Below are 27,738 nucleotides of genomic sequence, written 5' to 3'. Positions count from 1 at the left end.
CTTATGCTCTATAGAAAGTATCTAAGTGCACTCATTTATATGCATTAGATTGAGTCATAGGGGCTCCCCTTGGAGAAAAATAACTCATAATAATAAAATATAATAATAACCACTATCAAAACATACATTAATAATTCTGATAATATCTCAATTTTACCTTCATATTCTATTCCATAAATACAAACCCAATTCATTCAGGAAATTATAAAAATACCAGGTAGATGGTATGTGGAAATTCACAAAGATATTTTAGAAAAATGAAATAATATTGTACTTTGTGCTGACAGACTCTATTTTTTTGGACAATGAAAGTTCTATTTATTAAAGTCGGTATTATTTCTCCATTTTCTGTACTTATATTTAACCCTTGCCTCTTTTCTTAAATTTTTATTTATAAAAAGGAAACATTGACAAAAACCATAGGATAAGAGGGGTACAACTCCACACAGTTCCCACCATCAGAACTCTGTATCTCATCCCCTCCCCTGCAGCTTTCTAATTCTTTAATCCTCTGGGAATATGGACCTAGGGTCATTATGGGGTGCAGAAGGTGGAAGGTCTGGTTTCTGTAATTGCTTCCCCACTGAACATGGGCATTGACAGGTTGATCCATATTCATAGCCTGTCTCTGCCTTTCTCTAGTGGGGCAGGGCTCTGGGGAAGCGGGACTCCAGGACACATTGGTGGGGTCGTGTGCCTAGGGAAGTCTAGTTGGCATCATGATAGCATCTGGAATCTGGTGGTTGAAAGAAGAGTTAACATATAAAGCTAAACAAATTGTTGACTAATAGTGAAACTAAAGGCTGGAATAGTGAAGATGAAGATTTTGGGGTCTCCATTTTGTAGATAGCTTGCAGGCCTATTTTAGTTAGATTCCAATACTAGCTTTTATTTTGAAAGGAACTCTAATCCCAAGAAACATGTGTTGTCTATTCAGTGTAATCCACAAGTCTGGGTGTAGGTACATATGCTATGGAAAAGTAGTCAAGTTCACATTTTGCACATCCTTCCAAAACCTGAGAGACATGTATATCCAGATAGACTTGCTACCACCTATTTTTCTTTATATACTATAGCTGCCTATGCCTCACATATAGGCTACAGAACAAGTAGGGCTGTCCTTCATCACTCATCCATTCACTCCCTGATTTACTTAGAATTTTCATAAAATGTAGTTATTAATTCACATAGCGAATAGTTTCAGTCATATATGCATGCTAGAATCACCTGAAGAGTTGTTAAAAATTACTAAAATTGGGGTCATAATTATTATCCATTATTTACTATTAATAATAATAATATAATATTACTATAATAATTATCATCATTCATAATTTATTGTTCATAATTATTTATAATTATTATTCAAAAAGACTTTTCCAGATGATGCTTTAAAGTCCCTAAAACCTGGAAGCAACTCAGGTGCCCAACAAGAGATGAGTGGCTGAGAAAGCTGTGGTATATATACACAATGGAATACTATACAGCTATCAAGAACAATGAATCCACCTTCTCTGATACATCTTGGACAGAGCTAGAAGGAATTATGTTAAGTGAGCTAAGTCAGAAAGACAAAGATGAGTATGGGATGATCCCACTCATCAACAGAAGTTGAGAAAGAAGATCTGAAAGGGAAACTAAAAGCAGGATCTGACTAAATTGAAAGTAGGGCACCAAAGTAAAAACACTGTGTGAGGGGGAGGGTGGACATGCGGCTTCCTGGGCAGGTAGGGGGTGGGAGTGGGCGTGAGGGTGGTGGGTGGGATGGGACACAGTCTTTTGGTGGTGGGAATGTTGTTTATGTACACTCCTAGTAAAGTGTAGTCATATAAATCACTAGTTAATTAATATGAGAGGGGGAAAATTAATTGTATGTCTCGAAGTTTTTAAAACACAGACTGAGTCTTTTTAATATATAGGCTGTGTATTTGATATACGGACTCTCTCAAAAGCCTACACCAAGTAGATCAGAAGCAACCAGTGGTACTGCTACATACAAGATACTGGGTACTATACAGCAAACCCTAACAAAAGGACTTTTCAAAGTTAACCCAATTACCAAATAATGTGATGATAACATTAACTATCCTTTGTCTTTTTAAACCCTAAGACAGCAGGAACCTCACATCTCCACTATAGAGCCTATATTTCCCCCAGTCCTGGAACCTTATTTAGGGCCCACTTTCCCGCATGCCGCTCCCAATCCATATCAAATAATATTGCATCTGCCACCTGAAAATGCTTCAGCTCAAACTGTGTCCAGAGACTTCATGTGTGGAATGACAACCCTTCAGCTTCATTACTCGGGTGAGGCCTTTCCTTTCATAGTATTCTCTAATTCCATCCCAGGTGGTTCACTTTCTAAGAAAGTCCCAAAACCTAGATATAGACCAGGTTCTGTGAGAGAGAGCATATTTTCACATGTATACATAAACTAGTGCAAAATGTATACCTGAAAGCAGAAGTACACTAGAGTTTGCAGTGAGTACCCCCACTAACACTTCCTCTCCACTATTCCAACTTTTGGGTCCATGATTGCTCAACAATTTGTTTGGCTTTGTACGTTAACTCTCTTTTCAGCCACCAGGTTCCAGATGCCATCAGGATGCCGGCCAGGCTTCCCTGGACTGAAGACCCCACCAATGTGTCCTGGAGCTCAGCTTCCCCAGAGACCCACCCTACTAGGGAAAAAGAGAGGCAGACTGGGAGTATAGACCGACCAGTCAACATCCATGTTCAGTGGGGAAGCAATTACAGAAGCCAGACCTTCTACCGTCTGCAACCCAGAATGACCCTGGTTCCATGCTCCCAGAGGGATAGAGAATGGGAAAGCTGTCAGGGGAGGGCATGGGATAAGGAAATTGGGTGGTGAGGATTCTGTGGAGTTGTACCCCTCCTACCCTATGGTTTTGTTTATTTATCCTTTCTTAAATAAAAAATAAATTAAATAAAAAATAAGAGAACACAAAAAATACTAAAATTGGGGTCATAATTATTATCCATTATTTACTATTAATAATAATTTAATATTACAATAATAATTATCATCATTCATAATTTATTTTTCATAATTATTTATAGTGATTATTCAAAAAGACTTTTCCAGCTGATGCTTTAAAGTCCCAGGTTCAATCCCTGGCTTCATTCACTATAATCACTATAAATCAATATATACATTTAAACAATTACTAAAATTCTTCTTCTATTACCAGATTAAGTATTTTTGAAATTATAGTAATAATCTATTATGCACACAATTTATAGGCATCTTACATGATATAAATCCAATTTCAATGAAGACTATAAGAAAAATAAACTAATGGGATTACATTAAATTAAAAAGCTTCTGCACAGCAAAAGAAACTACCACCCAAACAATGAAACTCCCAACAATGGGAGAGCTTTACATGCCTGAGATCAGACAAAAGGCTAATAGCTAAACTATATAAAGAGCTCACCAAACTCAGCAACAAAAAACAAATGAAAAGTGGGGAGAGAACATGAAAAGAATATTGACCAAAGAAGAGATACAAAAGGCAGACATACCAAAAAATGCTCCAAGTCATTGATTGTCAGAGAAATGCAAATAAAGACAACAATGATATACCTTTTCACTCCTTTGAATATGTCATACATCAGAAACAATAAAAACTGCAAATGTTGTAGAGGATCTTGGAAGAAAGGAACCATCCAGCACTGATTCAATTTCTTTCAGCACTTGTGGAAAACAGTCTGGAGAACTCTCAGAAGGCTAGGACTAGACCTGCTGTATGACCCTGTAATTCCACTATTGGGGATATACCCTAAGGTGTCAAAGCCACCCCTCCAAAAAGATCTGTGTATACTTATGCTCATATCAGCACAATTTGTAATAGTCAAACCATGGATGCAACCCAGGTATCCAAAAACGGATGAGTAGCTGAGAAAGTTGTGGTATATGCACCATAAGACTTACTCATCTGTTAAGAATAATTAATTCAGGGTCCAGGCAGTAACGCAATGGGTTAAACGCACAGGGTGCAAAGCACAAGGACCAGCTTAAGGATCCAGGTTTGAGCCTCTGGCTTCTCACTGGCGGGTGGGCGGGCAGAGGCCGTCGCTTCACAGGCACTAAAGCAAGTCTGCAGTTGTCTCTCTTTCCCCCTTTCTGTTTTCCCCTTCCTCTCTCTATTTCTCTCTACCCTATCTAAAAATGACAACAGCAATAACAACAACTATAACAGCAACAACAACAATAATAACAAGGGCAACAAAAGGGAAAAAAAAGCCTCCAGGAGCAGTGGATTCGTAGTGCAGGCACTGAGCCCCAGAAATAAGCCTGGAGGCAAGGAAAAAAAAGAATGAATTCATCTTCTTCATCTCATCTGTACTTGGTAACTTGGGATGCTTACAGGTTAGAACCATTATAAATTGCACTGCCATGAAAATAGGTGCACATATATCTCTTTGGGTGGAAGTAATTGTTTCATTTGGATATATCCCCAGAAGATGAATTGCTGGGTCATAGGGAAGATCATTTCTATCATTCTGAGAGGTGTCCAGACTTCTCTCCATGTGGGGTTAGACCAATTTGCATTCCCACCAGCAGTATAGAAGTGTTCCTTTACTATAAAACTACTGCAGCATATAATATTGTCCCTTCTAGTGTATGATATTATCACAAGAGTAAACTGGAATCTCATTATTGTCTGTTATTTGCATTTCTCTGATAATTAAAGGCTTTGTGAATTTTTTCATATGTTTGTTGGCCCTTGAATCTCATTTTTGATGAAGACTTTGTCTATATTATCTTATTAGGCTATGGGTACTTTTTTTTTTTTTGCTGAGTTTGGTGAGCTCCTTATATATTTTTGTTATTCACTTTCTGTATGGTGTATGGCACATAAAGATCTTCTATTCCCATTTAGGTGGTGGTTCCTCTAGCCATCCAGAAGATTTTCAGTTTAATGTAGTTCCATTGGTTTATTTTTTGCTTTCTTTTCCTTGCAGTTAGACTAAAGTAACTGATGATGTTTTTAAATTTTATTATATATTTTTTTTGCTTCCAGGGCTATTGCTGATACTCGGTGCCTACACTATGAGCCCATTTCTCCTGTAGGCCATTTTTTCCCATTTTGTTGCCCTTGTTGTGGTTGTTATTGTTATTGTTGTTATAGATGTTGCTGTCCTTGGATAGGACAGAGAGAATTTGAGAGAGGAGGGGAAGACAGAGAGGAGGAGAGAAAGATAGACACCTGCAGACCTGCTTCACCACTTGTGAAGCGACCCCCCCCAGGTGGGGAGCAGGAGGCTCAAACTGGGATTCTTATGCCAGTCCTTGTGCTTTACACTATGTGTGCTTAGCCTGCTATGCTACCACCCAGCCCCTAAAATTTAAATGGAAAATAATTTATTTTTTATATTTATTTATTTATTTATTCCCTTTTGTTGCCCTTGTTGTTTTATTGTTGTAGTTATTGTTGTTATTGATGCTGTCGTTGTTGGATAGGACAGAAAGAAGTAGAGAGAGGAGGGGAAGACAGAGTAGGTGAGAGAAAGATAGATACCTTCATCCCCTATGAAGGGACTCCCCTGCAGGTGGGGAGCTGGGGTCTCGAACCAGGATCCTTAACGCTGGTCCTTGCACTTGGCGCCACCTGCGCTTAACCCGCTGCACTACCGCCCGACTCCCTGGAAAAGTACTTCATCAATGTCTTCATCTGTCGGGATGCGGCGGCAGGTTGCAATGGAGAGAGAAAATCCAAGTGCAGAGGGAACACAAATTTTTTAAAATAATTTATTTCTTTATTGGGGAATTAATGCTTTACATTCAACAGTAAATACAATAGTTTGTACATGCATAACATTCCCCAGATTCCCATTTAACAATACAACCCCTACTATTTCATTCATCATTTTTCATGGACCTGTATCCCCAGAGTCTTTTATTTTGGTGTAATAGTCCAATTCCATTTCAGGTTCGACTTGTGTTTTCTTTTCTAATCTTGTTTTTCAACTTTGGCCTTAGAGTGAGATCATCCCATATTCATCCTTCTGTTTCTGACTTATTTCACTCAACATGATTTTTTCAAGGTCCATCCAAGATCGGCTGAAAACGGTGAAGTCACCATTTTTTACAGCTGAGTAGTATTCCATTGTGTATATATACCACAACTGGCTCACAAATCTTTATTGTTGGGTCAGACGGGTGGTTCAGGCCACATGGAGCTAGCCAGAAAAATGGCTGTGTCCTACTACCTCATGACCTGGCAAGAGAGCCAGGGAGGGGAGGGGAAGTAGGCGGACTTTTTAAGTCAACAGCTGGGAGTGACATGTGGGGACATGATTGGTTGGGGGAAAGCCCTGAAAGTACCATAATGCTCTGTGTAGGGTGGCAGGGCCTTGCGGAGATATCTACACAGCATTCCTCTAAGTATTTTATGTTTTCTTACCTAACATCAAAAATTTTTATCCATTTGAAAGTTCATTTTCTGTATGGTGAACTGTAGTGATCCAGTATCATTCTCCTGAACATTTCAACCAAATTTTCCCATCACCATTTGTTAAAATGACTCTTCATTTAATATTTTCTTCTCTTTATCAAAAATTAGATTTTCCTAGCTGAGGCGGCTTATTCCTTGGTTCCCAATTCTACTCCATGATCAATGTGTCTATTTTTTGCTTCAGTACCAGGCAATTTTGTTACAGGAGCCCTATAATATATTTTGAGATCTGAAAGGGTGATACCTCCATTTGGGTCCTTTTTCTCAAGTTTGCTCTGGTTATCTTAGGTGTCTTCTGAATCTAGATAAACTTTTATAGATTTGGTTCTATTATTTTTTTATTTTATTATCTTTATTTGTTTATTGGGCAGAGACATCCATAAGGCAAGAGGGAAAGGAATAATACAGAGGGAGAGACAGAGAGACACCCGAAACACTGCTTCACCACTCACAAAGCTTTCCCCTTACAGGTGGAAACCGGAGGCTCAAATACAGGTCATTGTGCACTGTGACATGTGTGCTCAACAAAGGGTGCCGCCACCCGGTCCCTGGTTCTATTATCTTAAAAGAAATCCAGTACAACCTTGATGGGCATTGCATTAAATCTGTATATGACTCTGGGTAGAATAGTCATTTTGATTATGTTAACTCTCATAATCTATGAACATGGGAATATCTCTTTCTTTGTATCTTTTCCTTTTACTTGAACAGCAACTCACAATTTTTAGTACACAAGTATTTTGGTAACTTTAATCCTAGATATTTGGTTTCCCTTGTTACTAAAAATTACATCAATTTCTGTATTTCTTCTTCCTTAGTATTTACATAGAAGAATACCATTGATTTTCATATATTAATTTTTGACCTGCCATTGTAATATATTGCTTAGTAACTTCCAGGAATGTCCTGCTGAATTCTTTAGAACTTTCTACATATATTATTGTATCATCCTCAAACTGTGACAGTTTGACTTCTTTTCTTCTAATCTATATCCATATAATTCATTTCTACTTCAGCTTTCAGTTCTCTAATTGCCTCAAGATAATCAGTATTTTCCTTGGCGGTCTCAACTGTTGTTTCCCTAATACTGCCATTCCTTTCCTCCAATGTTTTTTTCATTTCTGTGATTAATAAGTTTATTATTGCTTGCATACTTTTCTTATCTATGGTTACTTCTGGCTTATTTGTAGTTTCTTCTGGGCTCTTGTCTTCATTCATTGTAGTAGCAGTTTTATTTGTTTTTGATCTGCCCATTTTTTGATTTATGTGTTTCTTATTTTTATTTTCTGTTGTTCCTCAGTTGTTGTGTTTTGAGTACAAGCAACACTGTACTAAATACCTTTATGACAAATGCAATCACCAACCTCAGAAATTACAATAGCAACTGAAGCAAGGATTGAAGCAGTTTAATCACTACCAGTTAGCCAAATAATGTCTCCAGTTCATAAAAAATAGCAACCAAGTCCAAGTGAAGAAGAGAGAAACAAAAAAAGGGATAGCAAGAATAGATAATTATGCAAGTCTACTATCCACTGTATATTCTAGGGGTAGCAAGAGGAGAGAGGGAAGTAGAGCAGAGATACACACATAGAGAGTCCACTCTGAGTCAGATTTCTTCCCCAAAATAATTCACAAATGAATGTCAGTGAATTCAGAAATCCAAAGAATGAAGAAAGAAAGGAAGATAAGATAAAAAAGAGAAACAAGAGAGAGAAAAGAAAAAGGATAAGAAAAAGAGCTGTAATAAAAAGCAGTGAAAGGGAAGTTTTTTAATTGATTAATTGATTATTTTTATTTTATTTTTTAAATTAACTAGGAGGAGGGAGAAGAGGAGAGTGGGTAGAGGGGGTAGGAGTAGTGAAACAAGTTCCTCTCGAAATGGATAAGATGGCCGGTCCCCTAGCAATGGAAAATACCCTAAGAGTTAATTCTGGTCAACCTAAAGGAAGGGGGGGAGAGATACACCTTTATATAATATTAATAATAAAATAGAGCAGGGTAACAAACCTGTCCCAGATTGCCTCAAGCCTCCTGAGCAGAGGCAGCTGATTGTTAAGAAAGTAAAACAAAAAAACAGAAAAAAAAACCCACCTCAGGAATAGCCACGAATAGCAAGAATAGACAGTTATGCAAATCTAGTATCCACTGTATATTCTAGGGGTAACTAAGAGGAGAAAGGGAAGTAGAGCAGAGATACATGTAGAGAGAGTCCACTCTGAGTCAGATTTCTTCCCCAAAATAATTCCCAAACGTGTATCAGTGAATTCAGAAAGCCAAAGGAAAAAGGAAGAAAGCATGACAAGAATGAGAAAAAGAAGAAAAAAAAGAGAGAGAAAATAAAAAGATCAGTAATAAAAGAGCAGTGAAAGGATTTTTTATTTATTTATTATTTAATTAGCTAGGCTGGGGGGTGGGGGAGATTGGGTAGGAGGGGTAGGAAGAGTTAAACGAGTTACTTTAGCAGTGGATAAGACACCCAGTCCCCTAGCAACGGAAAGTACACTAGAGTTAGTTCTGGTCAACCTGAAGGAGAGGGGAAAAGGGGTACGTGTTTATCTAGTATTGACAATAAAATAGAACAGAGTAATATACCTGTTATGTCTTCAGCTTGGATGGCTCCAGATTGCTTCAGGCCCCCTGAGCAGAGACAGCTGATTGTTGAGAAAATAAAGGAAAAAAAAAAAAAAAAACCTCTGGCAGTCTTTCCCTGTCTCAATAAGGCTCTGCTTGGTGGAATATTTGTAGCTGGAATTGGCCACTTAGAAAGAAGAAAGGCCAGGGGTTTGAGAAAGGAATAGAATTAGAATGAATGACACCCCCTGGTGGGACAGGAATCTTGGTAAAGAAATAAACTAAGCAGGGGAGCCTGATAGGAGCAGATTTCTGGCACCCAGGGACTGGTTATGGGGGGGCTGGGGGTCAGGGTTGCGCTTCAGGAATAGTAATTAAATTTTTTTTCCTTTATTTTTACTCTATTTTCTAACCCAAATTGAGTTATAGTCACCTCCTTGGTGTCACCACTAGTACCCTTTATTGACCGTCCTGCTAAAGGCAAAAAAATCCTACCATTTCCAGTAGATGTTGTTGGAGCTCAAGCCACTAGCACCTTCTCATTCTGTCATCTTCCGGAATCCCCTTAACTTTCTTTTTCTTTACCTCTACTCCTGGGGTGAAGAATGGCAGCTAATAATCCCTTCCTATTTTGCCAGAATTTAGCTGTGATTCATCTTTCTTTCAGGTCATAAGGTATTTTTAACTATATGTAGATTTTTCACTTACTCACTAGTGATTGAGAAGACAAAATTGAGATAAGAAAGAGAAGATAAGGGGTGGAGGAGACAGCATAATGGTTATGCAAATAGACTTTCATGCCTGAGTCTCCTAAGTCCCAGGTTCAATCCCCCACACCACCATAAGCCTGAGCTGAGCAGTGCTCTGGTGTTTCTCTCTCTCTCTCTCTCTCTCTCTCTTTCTCTCTCTCTCTGCATCTCTCTCAAAAATAAAATTAATTAAAAAAAGTTTTTAAAAAGTGAATATAAGGACAATAAGATACAAAAGAAAATGTTGGTCATTTAACAAGAATCAACGAACTTGGGGTAGGCTCCAGATTCTCTCCCCTATTGTCCAGTAGCTAAATCTAGATTCTGCCAAGCATTGGACTGACTGCCCATGGTCCCAAAGAGATGAGTTCTTATAAGGAACCAAAGTGATATCCTTGTTCTCCTACTACAGGTAATGTGCTCAGCTGTATCATTTCCAGTTCAGAGCCAACTATCACCAAGTACAGCTTTTTGAATTAAGATAATTTCTTCCTCACCCGTTTTTCAACCACTGGGCATATGTATTTTTGCTCTCCTGTCACTTAGTGAGTTTCTGAAGAAACCTGGTTATATGGTTGTATTTTGCTGAGTTTTCAAGTGATTCTTTTTTCTTTTCATGTTTGTCAGGACAACAATCTAAAACAGTTCCTACTCCATAGCCATCCCACCAGAAGTCTCTCTCAAAACACGTTTTTATTCATGCTGATGTAGGTCATGTCACAGGTGTGAGGGGGTATCTCTTTGTTATATTAATTTGTATCTACTGATATTATAATAAACTATTATTATGATGATAATAATTTATGTACCTCTTGTCCAATTGTATGACATAGTTTTTGTTCAGTTTCCTTATTCTTAATCTCCATGTGCGATTCACACAAATAAATAACTATGCAAAGACTCAAGTCTGGAAATTTGGGGGGTCCTAATGTGGCATGTATCTCTTGCTATCTAACAACAATGACAGAATTAAAAACTACAACAATAAAACAACAAGGGCAACAAAAGAGAATAAATAAAATAAATATTTATCAAAAATTGTCTTTGGTATCTTGATGTGGATACCATTAAATTTGTATATGGCTCTGGGTAATATATTCATTTTTATGGTGTCAGTTTTTCCAACTCATGAACATGGAATATATTTCCACTTCTTTGTGTCTTTTTCTATTTCCTTGAATAGAGGCCCACAATTTTCAGTATAAAAGTCTTTGGTTAGGTTTATTCCAACATATTTTATTTTTGTTTATTGTTGTTGTTGCTATAATAAAAGGAAATGATTTCTGGATTTCTTCTTCTACCTTAGTGTTTTTATAGAGGGATTCCACTGATTATTGTATGTTAATTTTGTAGCCTGACACTTTACTATATTGCCTAAATTTCCAAGAATGCCCTGCTGGATTCCTTAGGTTTTTCAATGTATACTATCATATCATCTGCAAATAGGAAGTTTCATTTCTTCTTTTCCAATCTCTTTTTAATTCCTTGCTTCTGCCTGATTGATATGGCAAGAACTTCCAACACTATGTTGAAGAATAATGGTGATAGTGGGCAGCCATATCTAGTACCTGATCTGAGGGGGAATGCTTTCAGTTTTTCACTATTGAGTATGATTTTGGTTATAGGTTTGCTACATATGGACTCCACTGTCTTTAGGAACTTACCATCTATTCCCATTTTTTTAGTGTTTTGATCATAAAGGGAGTTTGGATTTTGTCAAAAGCTTTCTTTGCATCTATTGGCATCATCTATTCCAATTTTTTTTAGTGTTTTGATCATAAAGGGAGTTTGGATTTTGTCAAAAGCTTTCTTTGCATCTATTGGCATAACCATGTGATTTTTTATCTTGCTTTTATTGATGTGGTGGATCACGTTCATTGATTTAGGTATACTAAACTAACCTTGTATTGCTAGGATAAACCCCACTAGGTCATGATAAACAATCTTTTTAATATACTGCTACATCCAGTTGGCTAGAACTTTGTTCAACATTTTAATGTCTATGTTCACCAGAGATGTTGGTCTGTAGTTTTCTTTTTGTTGTGTTGTTGTACCCCTGTATACTTTTGGTATCAGGGTGATGTTGGCTTCATAGAATCTGTGAGTATTCCTGTGTCTTCAATCTTTTGGAAGAGTTTTAAAAGTAAAGGGATTAATTCATCATAGAATTCATTTGTAAAACCATCTGAGTTGATAAATGCAGAAGAATTAAACTGAACCACTATATTTCACCAGACACAAAAGTAAACTCCAAATGCATCGAGGACTTGGATGTTAGATAAGAAACTATCAAATATTTATAAGGAAAGATTGGAAAAATTCTTCTCTGTATAAATTTTAAAGGCATCTTCAATGATACAAATCCAATTACAAAGAAGACTAAAACAAAAGTAAACCAACGGGACTACACCAAATTAAAAAGCTTCCACACGGCAAAAGAAACCACCACCCAAAAAGACCACTGATATAATGGGAGAAAATCTTTATATGATATACATCAGACAAGAGTCTAATAACCAGGATAAATAAAGAGATCACCAAACTCAGCAACAAAAAAGCAAATAACCCCATCCAAAAATAGGGAAAGGATATGAACAGAATATTCACCAATGAAGAAGTCCAAAAAGACAACAAAAATATGAGAAAATGGAGACTTCTGGAGGCAGGGATACAGAGTAGCAGCAGCTGTGTCTCTCCCCTCTCCTGGTCAACTAATAATGACAAGGAAGATCACCTGAGAACACAAAAAGACAAGACTAGAATTACTTTGGAAATACACCACGTTACCAGTGAGTGCAAACACATGTGACTTACGGATAGAGATGGGCCTAAGGACAGACTCCTGGGGATGAAAGCCCATACCTACTTAAGAACAACTGGTAACAGGTGCCACAGTTTGCCAATTGGGGCACCTCCTCTGGTCTGAGTTTTATCAACAAATAAACTGCTGTTAGGAGTGGATGTCCTAAGGCTTACCAAATGTAACTGTGAGTCTCCATTGCTATTGTCCCTGGAGGCTGAAGCAGCAGCAGGGAGGCCCAGTGCTGAAATTGGGGGCAAAGACCTGGTTGGGCAACTCAGAAGAAGACATACACTCCCAGTGGTCTGGAAGTGGGACTGTATAATGGCAGCCTTTTTAAAGGCATCTTCAATGAAATGAATCAAATTAGCAAAAAAAAAAAATAGTTGAACAATAAACATAAAGCAGAACTTGGACTGTGTCTGGTGTATTAAACCAAAGGAAAGGACTCTGGGGTAATGGTGGGGGGGTGCTCAGATCCTGGAACATGATGCCAGAGGAAGACCTAGAGGGGGGTTGGATTGTTGTGTGGAAAACTGAGAAATGTGAACAGGGGTAGATGGCATAATGCGTATGCAAAGAGATTCTTATCCCTGAGGCTCCAAAATCTCAGGATCATGGTGAATTCACCTTCCTTATCATATCTAGGATGGAGCTCCAAGATAGCATGTTAAGTGAGTTAAGTCAGAAACAAAAGGAGGAATATGGGATGATCTCATTCATAGACAGAAGTTAAAAAACAAGATCAGAAGGGGAAACTCTAAGCATAACTTGGACTGTAATTGGTGTATTGCACCAAAGTAAAAGACTGGGGTGGCAGGGTGGGTTCAGGTGCTGAAACATGATGGCAGAGGAGGACCTAGTGGGGGTTGTATTGTTATATGGAAATGTTATGAATGTACAAACTATTATATTTTACTGTTGACTGTAAACCACTAATCCCTCAATGAAAAATTTAAAAAAATATTTGAGAAAATGTTCCAAGTCAGTGATTGTCAGAAAAATGCAAATAAAGGCAACAATGAGATACCACTTCACTCCTGTGAGAATATCATACATTAGAAAAGGTAGCAGCAACAAATGCTGGAGAGGTTGTGTTCCCTCCTGCACTGCTGAATGGAATGTAAATTAGTCCAATCCCTGTGTAGAGCAGTTTGGAGAACTCTCAGAAGACTAGAAGTGGGCCTACGCTATGACCCTGTAACTCCTCTTCTGGGGATATATCCTAAGGAACCAAACACACCTATCGAAAATGATTTGCATATACCAATGTTCACAGCAGCACAATTTGTAATACCCAAAACCTGGAGAAACCCAGGTGTTATCTTTCCCCCTAAAAGTGGGAACCAAACAAGGATGTCCACTATCTCCACTGTTATAAAACATAATTCTTGAGGTCTTGGCCTCTGCAGTCAGACAAGAGAGAAATATCAACACCATACACATACTAAAAGAAGAAATCAATCTATCACTCTTTGCTGATGACGTATTATACCTAGAATCCCCCAAAGATTTCACAAAGAAAACTACTGTGAATAATTAATAAACTCAATAGAGTATCAGGATACAAAATCAATACATATAAATTTGTGGCATTTCTGTATACAAACAAAGAATCATAGTAAATGTGAATAAAAGACTCAACCCCATTTATAATTGTACCCAAGAAGATAAAATATCTTAGGGTGAATCTCACAAAAGAGCTGAAGGACATTTACAATGAAAACTATGAGACATTACTAAAAGAAATAGAGGACACACAAAAGTGGAAGAACAGTCCTTGTTTCTGGATCGGAAGGCTAAATATTAAAATGGTCATTCTGCTAAAAGCAGCGTACAATTTCAATGTAATTCCTATCCAAATTTCAATGACATTTTTCAAGCAAATTGAACAACTAGTTCAAAAATTTGCGTAGAACCACAAAAGGCCACAAGATTGCCAAAGTACTTGTGGGGAAAAAAAAAATTGTGGTATCACACGCCTCAACTTCTGTTTATACTACAAAGTGATAATAATTAAAACACATGGTACTGGAATAAAAATGGACATTTGTATCAATAGAAAAGAATCAAAGCCTCAGAATTCAGCCCACACATATACATCCAACTAATGAATGAAAGAGTGCCAAAAACCACTCAGTAAGGTAAAAAAGGTCTCTTCAACAGATGGTACTGGGGAGATTTGACAGCCACATGTAGAAAAGTAAAACTAGACAACTTCCTTACACCATACACCAAGGTCAAATGAAAATAGATAGGGCGGAGGGTAGATAGCATAATGGTTATGCAAGCAGATTCTCATGCATGAAGCTCCAAAGTCCCAGGTTCAATCCCCCGCACCACCATAAGCCAGAGCTGAACAGTGCTCTGGTTAAAAAATAAAAAACAAACAAACAAAAAAAGAAAATGGATTAACGATCTAGATTTAGACAAGAAACTCTCAAATATATAGAAGAAAATGTTGGTAAAACTTTGTAAGACCTTCACATAAAAGATGTATTTGAAGATTGAGCCCCCTGGATACGGGGAATGAAAAACAAAAGTAAATAAATGGGATTACATGACATTAAAAAGCTTCTACACATTGAAAGGAAACTAGGATAACTAGGCAACCCAGTAAATGGGAGAAGATATTTTCACATCACACATTAGACAAGAGACTGATATTAAACCTCTACTGCAAAAATAATCCAATAAAAAAGTGAGCCAAAGAACTAAACAATTCTCTGAAGAGATACACATGGCCCACAGACACATGAAAAATAGCTCCACTTCACTTATTATTAGAGAAATGAAAATTAAAACTACACTGAGATATCATCTCACACCTGAGGGAATGACTTACAACAACAAACCAAGAAATGACAGATGTTGGAGAGGCTATGGAGAAAAGGAAACTCTGTTTCACTGCTGGTAGGAATAGACAGGTACAGCTTTGGAAGACTGTATGGAAAGTCCTTAAACAAATAAAAATGGAATTACCTTATGACCCAGTAATAGTACTTGTAGGCATTTACCCAGTTGATACTCAAGAAGTAATTAGTAGGGACATATGCATTCCTATGTTCATAACTGTATTATTCACAATAGCCAAAGAATGGAAGCAGCCTAAATTCCCATCATGAGATTAATGACTAAAGAAGTTATAGGATATATATATTGCATAGAATTCTATTCTACAATTTAAAAAAATGACATTGTGTTCTTTGGGAGAAAATGGATGGAACTAGAAGTGATTATGCTTAGCAAAATACACAAAAAGATGAAAGACAACTACCAGATGGTTGCACTTATTTGTGGACTCTAGAGATCAGATTTACATGATCTTGCCAAAAAAAAAATCAAAGAAAACAGAGGCAAATGAACTGTAAGACTTAGGATAAATATGGTGATTATCTTTGACAGATGGAAGGGTGAGGATGCAAAACTTTGGTGGTGGGTGTGATGTAGGACTATAAATTGTAAGCTTACAATCTTGTAACAAACTATTAATAACAAATATTTTTTATAAAGAAACAGTGCTGAACTTCATTGGTCTTCTACAATTTTTTTTCCTGGCATTATTTGTTTCTTCCCTAAATCTTATTATTTAACTCTTTTGTCTTGCTTTAGATTTCTTTTGTTCTTCTTCTAAAGTGCTCAGTGAGATTTTTACTTGAGTTTTCTTCTCTCTCCTGATGTGTGACTTTATGACTGTATATTCCACACTTAGTACTATTTACCTGTGCCCCAAATATTCTGACAGCTTTTATCCCCATTTTCATTTGTTTCCAAGAACCTTTTAATTTTCCTTTGAGCCCTTTTTGACCCAGTAAATTTTAAGTAGTATAATCATGAATTTAAATAATTGGGGGCTTTTTCTAACTGTATATTTGCTACTTGGTTGTAGTTTAATTCCTCTGTGATCTGAGAAGATGCTTGGAATGATTTTAGTACTCTTGAATTTACTAACACTATCTGTATGACTTAATATATGGTCAACCCTTGAGAATATTCCAAGTGGACTCAAAAATAATATGTTTTGCAATTTCTTAGATTAAGAGCACTGAAGATTTTCAGTGGATTTAGTCTATCAATCTATTCATTTAGTTTTCTTGTATTTTTATTACTTCTCTGCCTGGCTGATATGTCTATTTGATTGTATGAGGTGTTAATTTCTCTTTCTATTACTATTGTTGTATTATTTTTGGCTCTCTCAGTAGATGCTTTACTTACTTTGTTGGTCCCTCATTGGATGTGTAAATGTTTGTTTTTTATATGTTCTTTTGGTTGACTAATTCCATGAGCATTCTTAATTTTTATTACTCACTCTAGTTTATTTTAAAATATGTTCTGTTAGATATGAGTATAACAGCCCCTTCCTATCTGGCACATATTTTTATATATTGATATTGTAGCTTACTTTCCTACTATATTGTCTTATTGTTTCTAAAATATTTTATTTAAGTATTTTGAATATTTCGTATTTATTATAGTACCATCTAAAAAAGTAATAGTTATACTTTCTTCCACAAATGAAATCACAAACCTCAGAAAGTACAGTAGCAACTGAAGCAAAGAATAATGCAGTTCAACCAAAACCTATTAGCCAAGCAACACTTCCACGCCAAAAATAAAAACAAACAAAACAAAAAGAAAAAAGGAAAAGCAAGAATAGACAATTGTCAACTATTAATTCTAGAGATAGTGGGAAAAGAGAGAGAGACAGAGAGAGAGAGAGAATAGCACTCCAAGTCAGACTTTTTCCACAAAATAATTCACAAATGAGTTCCAGTGAATACAGAAAGAAAAGGGGAAATAATCAGCTAAAGGAAAGAGATTTTTTGTATCAGCTAGTAGGAAAAAAGAAAAGTGGAGAAAGAGAAAGAGAGAGAGAGAGAGATGCAAGTTCCTCTCACAATAGGTAGCACACCCATTTAGTTATCAATGGAAAAAGCAGAAATAGCTAATTTTGGTCAACCTGCAGAGGAGGGAAAAGAGACAAGTGCAAATAAGAGTAATAATAAAATAAAATGAAATAAAAACCCTAACAGTCAGTCTGCAGATTTAACCACTCCAGATTAGCTGCATACAGCTTTGTCCCCTTCCTAAAAAATCAAAACAAATAATTACAAGAAGCAACTATCAAACAAACTCAAGAGGTAGGTGAAGAAAGACAGGTAATCCAATTTAGGCAAGACCAAGCCAAGACCTTGATTGGTCAGGTATTCTGTCACTCAGATACAGCTCCAGCTCCTTTAAAAAAAAATTGGGGAAATATTCCCCCCTCCTTTGGATGACACTCTTGATGATTCAGGAATCTTGATAAACAAATTATCTCCACAGCAGGGCTACCAGAAGTAGCAGGTTTGGGGATTGGGTTGGTCTTGTGGCTGGAGGAGTCTAGAGTGAAATAGAAAAATTGAAGACTACCAGCTGAATCCCTGTTTCCTTTGTCCTTTATAGCCTGTTTTCCAGCTCAGGGGTGAATTATAGAGCTCCTCCTTGGTGCTACCCTGACCCCTGCACTCTTTCTCCACCACTGGCCCAGAACTCTTAACCTCACTGGAACTTCCCAGGTTTAAAACAGCCTCCTTTCAGAGCTCACGCCAGGTGTTGTCTCCAAGTCGCCATCTTGATCTTCTTCCATAACTTATCATTTTCTTACAACACACACACACACACACATGATTAACCAACTATTTTCCAAGGAGATTTAACCAACTATTTATCCAAGGAGAATCACAGTGAATCTGCTGTGATTTTTAGAGAATGAGTCTCAAACTCATTTGACCATTTTGGATCTCTTTTCTCTTGTTATTCACTCTACACTTTTTTATCCTGAAGCTGTTGGTCAGTTACTCAGAGGGTGTTGTCTACCTGTATCTGGGTTCTGATGTTCCTGATTGAACCAGACCCCTGAAAAGAAATCAGTTCTCCCATTGTCCTGTTTGTAAGAATAACATCCTAGAGGATATATCCTATCAACAGTTCTGACTTGTTGCAGCAGTGAAATATAGCCTATGAGTTAATATGGCATCACAGAACCTCATTATCTGCTTCAGATAACTAGTTAACTAAGCTTGTCAAAAGATATGGGCAATAATAGTGGATCCCTGTGTCTGCAGAACAGATAACTGAATCACTCAAACATCGCTGCCATCTACCTTGTTGTTGTAGGAACGAAGCCCTCTGAGATAGCCAGAACTTTAAATAAACCTCACAGCATGATGCCAGCTGAAGAGGTAGTAGGGTGATCATCCCTATTTGGCAAGTACCTGTGAAAGTGTTACCTGCCTGCATACCAGTTTTGTTTTGTATGTGGTCCACAGTTGGAATATAATCAACTGTTCCCGGGGAGGTTATGATCTAACTAAAATGGTCCTACAGATGCAGGAACTGACCACACCTCTGAGTAAGACTGGTTTGATTGTTCAATAGCTTTGTGGAAGAAATTGAGCTGGTAACACCTCTGAGATAGAACAGCTTGCCAGCACCATTGCCCAATTATCTCTGCAGTTAAAATCTTCCCAGAGCTTACACCAGAGCCCTTTGAATCAGCAAAGTTCAGTAGGTACATTAAGAGCTTGGAAAAGTTCCAAATCTTTCACGCCTTGACACTTACCTCAAGTTCTAAGTCATCCTGCTTCTGCAGGGGAAAATCAGTGTGCTTTTTCCTAACTTACTCTGCCACAGAATCAGTCTGGCTGACATGCCTTGACAGGAGGGCTTTCTAGACCTTATGTAGACCTCAGTGGTAGCTTCATCCCAGAAGACCAACCAGTATAGGAGCTATCTATGGTATTTGGGCCTATGATTGATATGGCAGAGATGGTCTGTTTCCTTGGCAATTACTAGCAAAAGGCTGTACCTCCTTGCAGCTCTTAGAAAGAAGACTGAAGTAGTTGGTGTTACAGATTAAAGATTCCCATTATCTTCTTAAGTATGTTAGCTGTGGGAACTGTGGGTTTGTCAATCACCACTTACTCCCTCCACAATGTCTGAGCATCACTTCTTCAGAGGGTGGTCCCCTTTCACCAGAAGCTGTGTCAGTGTACCCATTCCAAGCTGAGAGTGGCAGCACCTGAAGTAAATAGCTCAGTACTCAAATTCAGGTTACCTGAGTAATTATCAGTTGAAAAGCACACCAATTTTGGCAAACAATCTCCCACAATGCTGCTGCTTAAAGATAGAATGTTGGCTTGAGTTCCTTTTCATCTTTGAAATGCTAACCCAGACTCCAATGAATTTGGATGAGGTGTATGGTTGAGCGGGGAAGGCTACTTTAGTTGTGTGGTTCATCTGCAGACTCCTCTACTGTTGCCAGTTTCTTTGTTTAGCACTGAAGTGGGAACCAACTAACTTCTCTTGGTTTCTGCTAGGGTCCAAGCTCAGAGCTTACCTGAAGCTGCATTTTGTCACCACTGCATTTGGGGGAACTGGCTGAGTTGTGTTTTCTGAGCCTACTAGGGGGGACTTTCCTACTCAACAGGGATATCTCCCTCTCTCATAGAGATGCATACAGACTTTCCCTTGCTTAGTGGAGTTGTATCTTGCTTTCTCTGAAAAGCTATCAATGTGTCTTGGGATATTGTCCATGGTTTTGTTGTTTCTGTAATTCTGGATTTGATTGTTTTCCCCTCAGGCACAATTCTACCTGTGCTGCACTCACATGTTTGGAGCTAAACTACAAGGCTTTGCCTACCTGTCACCATCTTGAAGACTCCTTTGTTTCCATTCTTTCTAATGTATGACAATTCTCACAGGACAATGATCTCATTTATAGGCAAAACTTTAAAAAAAAAGACAAAAAATGGAAGACACAGAACAAAGCATAGATTTAGCAGTGTATCTTGAGCCAAAGCAGAAGACTCTGGGGAAAGAGGGATTAGAAGTGTGTGAAGAGGACATTGGGATCTTGATTTATGATCATGGAAAAGATCCCAAGTTGAGGGTGAGAGTGAGAGTGTTCTGTGGATACATACTATGGGAAGAGAAGAATCTATACCCATGTGTCAACAACGACTGCACTGTAAACTTAGCCCCAAGTTTATATATATATGTGGAGCGAGAGAGAGAGAGAGATAGCTTTGCTGCCAGGTGAAGCAAGTTTGAACACAAAGATGACTAATGAAAAACTATAGTTGTTCAAAACTCAAGATATGTTGATATGATCTCACCAGATAACAGAAAATATGTTGTCTAAATTGAATGAACTAGGCAATTATTTAGATCACAGTTGAAACCATATATTTTCCCTTCTCTTCAGTCCCAACGGCGTGTCACATTTCACCTACCAGGAGGCTCTCAGGAAAGCAACAGTGATGGTGGACATGGCGACCATGATATAGGCAGCATTCCAAGCACATCTTATGCCTTGCCACTTGGCTATCCTCAGGAAGAATATTTTGATCATGCATCATCCAACAACCGCACTGAAGGAGATGGCAACTCTGATCCTGAATCCAGTAAGTTATATCTCCCTAGTTGTGCAATATAAATGGACTTGCTGTGTTTGGAATTCAAATTAATTAGACTTTAATATATTCCATTATGTTAAAGGTTAAAAAAAAGACTTTCATGAGAAGGATGTATGCAGTAGTTAATATTTGAACCGTGTGACTATATTCTTAATGCAACTTATTTTAAAGCTGATAACATTAACTTTGTTGAGAAATAAATAGGATTTCACATACAACACACACATACATGTAACCAAGTGTTTAATTTTATTCATCTATTTTAATAATTCATGAAAATTATTTTCTGAATTTTATTGTTAATAAATATAAGAAACTAACAATTACTTAGGGTGAGGGAAAAGAGTTGACCTCAGTGTAGAGAAAAATTTCAGTAATGCAATGAAACCACATGTCTTGTGCTATTTTGCTATGTAGACAGAAATTCAGATTGGGTTTCCAGACCAAAGGCATGAAAAACACATTTTTCAAAATCTCAAGATGTTGAACTCTTAAAAAGGATAGTAGAGAAAATCTAAAGCTTCATTAAGTGTATTACCTTGAACATGTAGTCCCATTTCCCTATAATTCTGAGACATACAATATTTGATTAGGGGATTTAGGGATTTCAAGAGTACTTAATTTCATTACAGTTTAGGAAAATAAATATTTGATAAGGTTATATATATTTCCTATGTGTTTTGCATTTCAAAAACTTATAATTTGCTCCAGATACATTTCATATACATAGGTGTATGGAGATATAAAATAGCATACCATATATGTGATTAGCAAGAGTTATAAGTATAACTAATATAAAATGGGACCAAAATGCTTGCCAAAACATACAGATGAATATAAACTGGAAATTTAGAAGACTGTATTCAGTACCATGAATTGTATGGATATGTAACTTAAAGAAAGCATATAATAAAATGACTTCCTATTTGTGTATTCATCGCCTATTTTTGCACTACAAAAACAAAATGACTGGATTCTGAAGACATAAATATATAATCTATAACATACATACAGAAGCAATGACAAGATGTCAAATGTTTTTGCTTTCTTTTTTCTTTTTTTATTATTTATTTATAAAAAGGAAACATTGATAAAACCATAGGATAAGAGGGGCACAATTCCACACAATTCCCACCACCAGAACTTCATATTCCATGCCCTCCCTTGACAGCTTTCCTATTCTTTAACCCTCTGGGAGTATGGAACCAAGGTCATTGTGGGATGCAGAAGGCTGAAGGTCTGGTTTCTGTAATTGCTTCCCTGCTGAACATAGGCACTGACAGGTTGATCCATACTCCCAGCCTGTCTCTCTCTTTCCCTAGTAGGGTGGGGCTCTGGAGAAGCGGAGCTCTCTCTTTATGAGTAGACACAATGTTAATGGTGTCTTTAATATAAATCTTTAGAAACATTTTAGTCACCAAATTCAGAGGATATAAATGTCTGTCTCTAAAGTCTTTACAGTGAATAAATTACAGATATCTATCAGAAGATGAAATATTGTATTGTCTTATGTGAGACAATCTAATCTATCATGTGTAACACATGAAAATGTGCTCTGTCGTAAATACATAGCTGTTAACTTAGAATCAACTTCTAATAAGAATATCTTCAAAAATAACAAATATGCTTTAAGCAAGAGCTCTTTCATTATTTTTTACTTCCTCAGTCATTTTTTATCTATCACAGACCTGCTAGCATATAGCCTAGACATTAAATAACCCTCATTTAAATTTTTTTAATTTTTTATTTGTTTATTTATTGGATAGAGATAGAGAAATCAGAGGAAGGGAGATAAAGAGGGAGAGAGACAGAGAGACACCTGCAGTCCTGCTTTATCACTTGTGGACTTCCTCCCAACAGGTGGGGCCAGGAGCTTGAACCTGGGTCCTTATGCACTATAAGGATCCTTGTGCCCTTAACCAGAATTGCCGCCACCTGTCCCCAAGTAGCCCTCATTTTTATAAACCAGAGAGTTTATTTCTTAGTATAAGACATGTGTTACTAATATCATTTTTTAAGTACTGTGTAGAACCAATGAAAGAATAAACTTTAGTTTGTGGCACTGATACTAATTATGATGTTGAGTAAAAGCAAAATAAAGTGTCATTGGCAATACTAAAAGAAGAATTGGCATGAGATTGAAATTATTAAAAATTAAATGTGAATTTATACCAACTATGTCTAGTAGTAAGTAATTGTTCAAAAATATTCAAATGGAGAATAACTCTGTACAGTAGCTGAGTTTATTATGAATGCAAGTAATTGTAAAAATGTATGAGCTAATATACTTGATAGTTATATTATTTGCTCCCACATAAACTACATATTTCTCTCTAATAATTGTACCATTATTTTTACAATTATATATTTTGTTCATAATTATAGGTTAATTAAATCATAAATTCCAAGCTAATAATGTTCTGTATTAATTGCACTTTATTTTAAAAAATTGGAAGACTGTAGAAACAGGAAATAATGATACAAGCAACAGACATGGTATTTGTTATTTTAATACATTTATATGAAAGGTAGAGATAATAAATTCCATTTCTGTATATGTTTAATGGTATTGCTGGGTTAAAGTTTAAAGTTTTTTTTCAATGTGCGTAATATTAAGTAATAATACTAATAGTAACATAGATAGTATTAAATATTATTGCTCTTCCACTAAACTTGAAACTTTCCTCTAAACCAAATTCCAAGTAATTCTTACTTAAACTCTTTATGTTGAATATAAAGGACTTTATTGCAGGTACAAAAAAAGAATATTTCACTTTAGTAAAATAATATTGTCTAATTTGGCATTATCATAAAACATTTAGCATAGTGAATATTTCACATTTTTCTGTGACTGAAAAACAGCTGCTGCAATATTAGCAATAACAAAATAATTTCTTGTGACTAATAGTTATGATAAAGGATTTCTAAATATTATTTTTTAATTTATTTATTTATGAGAGCTACAGAGAAAAGGATACATAGATACTGAGACCAGAACATTTCTCAGCTCTAATATATGTTAGTGCTAGGGACTGAACCTGGGACCTCAGAGGCTCAGGGAAAAAAGTCTTTTGCAAAAACATGCTACTTCTAGATGTAGGCATGGAGTAGAAGTTCCCTCATGTCACTCCCTTGATTAACTAGTTAAATCAAGGAAAAATTACCTGAAAACCCACCAAATTAAAAGTGGGATTTCTTAAGAAAATCACTTAGCCACATGTAGGTGCAGGCATGCATGGTCAGTGAATGGAGATGGGATGAGGGAGAGATTCTCATGACTCAATAAGCCATTTTTGGGACCAGGTGGTGGCACACCTGGTTAAGCTTACACATTACCATGCATGAGGATATGGGTTTGAGTACCTGCTCTGCACCTGTAAGGGGGAAGCTTCAGGATTGGTGGGGCAGACCTATAGTTATCTCTCTCTCTCTCTTTCTCTTTCTTTCTATATGCCTCTCTCCTTTCAATTTCTCCCTGTCATTTTGTTATTAGTGACTTAAAAATAATTGACTAGAGTGTAGGATAAGAATGGTACAGTTCCATACAATTCCCACAACCAGAGTTCCATGTCCCATTCCTTCCACTGGAAGCTTCCCTATTCTTTGTGCCTCTGGGAGTATGGGCCAAAATTCTTTATGGGGTGAAGAAGGTGGAAGGTCTGGCTTCTGTAATTGATTATCCAGTGAACATGGACATCAGTAGGTCAATCCATACTCCCAGCCTATCTCTGTATTTCCCTGATGGGATATTGCTCTGGGAAGGTGAGGCTCCAGGACACACTGATGAAGTTTTCTGCTGATGGAAGTCAGGATGCCCTCATGGTAGCATCTGTGACCTAGTGGCTGAAAATCAGTAAGATAGAAAGCAGGAAAATTTGTTTAATAGTCAGGGACATAAAGGTAAGAATAGAGAAGATGGAAATAAGGGTCTTTGTGTGGGAAGAAGCTAGGAAGTTTAATTTAGGTATAATCCATGGAGCCCACGATTTTAGTAATTTTTGCCTGAACCTGATAGCTAACATGCACGTAGGCTAAAAGTCTTGTCTGCGAAGATGGTGTCAGAGTTGAGAGTAGGGATAGAAAGCTGGATCCTGGCAGAGAGAAGCTCTCAAATATGGAGAAAGTATATAAATACCATTAGCTGTATTTATATGTCATAGTTGGGTATGTAAAAGGGGGGATTCTATTACGTGTCACCTGGCTGGATAAATGCCTGTGGTATCAATATAAAGTCTTGCTGCCATGTTTACAGTCTCTGAGAGGTAACATCATGGGCAAATTTCTTTCTTCTGAGTACTCAAAGAATAAATAGGAATTATTTTCCTAGTTAAATGTCACAGCCCAAGAAGTCCACAAAACGTAAGTTCTCAGCCAGGTTTTACCCTTAAATACTGGTAAGTCCTTGTTGTCAAATCAATATCAAGATGCCCCTGAGTTCAAAAGTTAAGCTTCCTAAAATTACTCACCTTCCATCTGCTGACAATGTACTTTGCATAACCATCAAAATGATGAAAACAAAAATCAGCAAATCACAAATGATAATTGCTAAGGAACTCATTTAGCCATAGGTGAGTGCAGGTATTTGTGGTCAGTCAATGAAAGGGGGGTGAGAAACAATTGTACAATATTTAAGAAGTTATTTAATGGTAGCTGGCACTCAGCACAGTATCTTATATTGACACCACAGGCATCAATCCAACCAGGTGACATTGGTAGAATCTCTCCTTTTCTATACCCCATTATGATATATAAATAGGAAAATCCAACTGTGTAGCCACAATACCACCTACCAAGAAAAAAAAACTCCAAACACAGCTGCAGGGTGTGAAGGACACTCTGCAGTTCAGGCTCAGGCAGAAAACGTAGAAAGTAAACTAAATATCTTGACCAACTGTATAGAGTACTTCTTCTAAAGATTATCAAGGGGGTGACATTAATGCTACTACAGTTAGAAGAGATTAGGGGATATTTTAACTTTCTTTTGTTTAGTTAATTCAGTACACAAAGTGATTGAGGGAAGTGAAGTAAGGGGTAGGAGAAGAGTATGTCTAGGCCTAAGTGGTAAATATTTGATTAGACCCTTTATGGTGTCTTCTTTGTGTTTTTCTTCTTGCTTGCTGATGTTATTAAGTCTAAGTATAATCACAGCAGACTACTGAGCACTTTTACTTTGAGGTATATAGTTTCCCTTAAATCATGGATACATGTGTACATGTACCCTGTTCTATATCTATATATATAGTCTATATCTAGGGTCTTTAACTTTGTTAGGTAGTGTGTCACTGGAAATGAAACTAGGTAGTCCTGTGTGTTAAGAAAGATCTCACCAGATTATTGGAGTTGGAAGGATGACACCTAAGGCTTGGTGTCTCTGGATACAATCCAAAGTGAAACATGCCATGGTGGCACTGGGCACATTGATTTAGTTGAAGTCAATAGAGTATCACAGGGTAGGGGATCAGATAAGAAGTATCATGAAATACAATCAAAGTCCCAGAGGTTCCAGGACTGGGAGATATAATGGATTTTAAAGACAATGGGAAAGGTTCCATGCTGTCTTAGAGTTTAAGAAGGCAGCTGATTATTATTATCATTATTACATTATTATTATTATTACTATTACCAAGTTAATTTGAGGATTTGGTTTACTTTGAAAATATCATTAAGATTTACTGTACCACCTTTGGTGGGTCGTAGCCAAGATGGTGACTTTGGAGCCACAGCTGCCATGAGCTCCAAGAGGCAGCAGCTTGCAACCCAGAATCCGCTGGATCCAGTAGGATATTGGGCTGTCTGTAGGAGGGTGAACAAAGGCTGGTTAGAGTGACACCAAAATACAGTCTCATAACTCTCTCTTGGGCTGACAAAAGGAGGTCAGGAGGACAAAGGAAAATCCTTTCTTTCTGAGCTCACCCTCCCACCCCAGTACCAGCCCATAGGGGCAGCTCAGCTGCTCCTAGCAGGCTCCCCGCTGAGCTATTTTCTTTACCAAGATTCCTGGCTCACCAGGGGTGCCATTCTAAGGCTCTTCCTTTAACTTTTCTCTCTCTCTTTTTTTTAAATGGCTGGAGCTCTATTTGAGTGGCAAAATACCTGACCAATTAGAGCCTCATCCCTGCCTGGGAAAACTACCTGGAGGGGTTTTTTTTGGGTTTTTTTGATACTTATTAAAATTGGCTCTCTTTACCCACGCTGCCTGCAGCCAATCGAGCGGGCCAAGCTTCATACTGACTGTTAGGGGTTTTCTACTCTATTGTATTGTATTTTATTACTACTATTATTATATACACGTGTCCCTTTCTCATCCACCGTCTTCAGGTTGACCAAAATTAGTCGCTGTTGTTTTTTCCATTGCTAGGTGACTGGGTGTCCTATCCATTGTGAGAGGAACTTGTTTCTCTCTAACTCTTCTCTCCACTCTCCTTTTTACCTCCTTCTAACTAGTTTAAAAAAAAAAAAAACTCTTTCCTTTCACTGCTCTTCCTTTTTTCTTCTTTCTTTCTTTTTTTTTATTCTTTTCTTCCTTCCTCCCCCTTTTGTTTTCTGAATTCACTGATATTCAGTTGTGAATTATTTGGGGGAAGAAATCTGACTCAGAGTAGACTCTATGTGTCTGTGTCTTCTCTACTTCCCTTTCTCCCCTTTCTAACCCTAGAACTTACAGTGGACAGTAGATT

The 27,738-nt window shown here is 37.2% G+C and overlaps 1 protein-coding gene across 2 annotated transcripts in view; it reads left to right on the top strand.

Annotated features, from left to right (window-relative positions):
* The window catches only part of PCDH11X (protocadherin 11 X-linked), a 227,337-nt gene that overhangs the window by 154,935 nt on the left and 44,664 nt on the right, over positions 1–27,738 (top strand). Inside the window, exon 6 of one of the 2 annotated variants that reach the window (XM_060183182.1) lies at positions 20,851–21,049. In XM_060183182.1, coding sequence (XP_060039165.1) covers positions 20,851–21,049 — 199 coding nt within the window. Of the gene's footprint in view, positions 1–20,850; positions 21,995–27,738 lie in introns of those variants that run through there. The other variant, XM_060183181.1, reaches the window with a different exon arrangement.

Source organism: Erinaceus europaeus, chromosome X, assembly GCF_950295315.1.
Source record: "Erinaceus europaeus chromosome X, mEriEur2.1, whole genome shotgun sequence".
NCBI classification, from domain to species: Eukaryota; Metazoa; Chordata; class Mammalia; order Eulipotyphla; family Erinaceidae; genus Erinaceus; species Erinaceus europaeus.
This window is presented reverse-complemented; position numbering and strand designations above follow the sequence as displayed.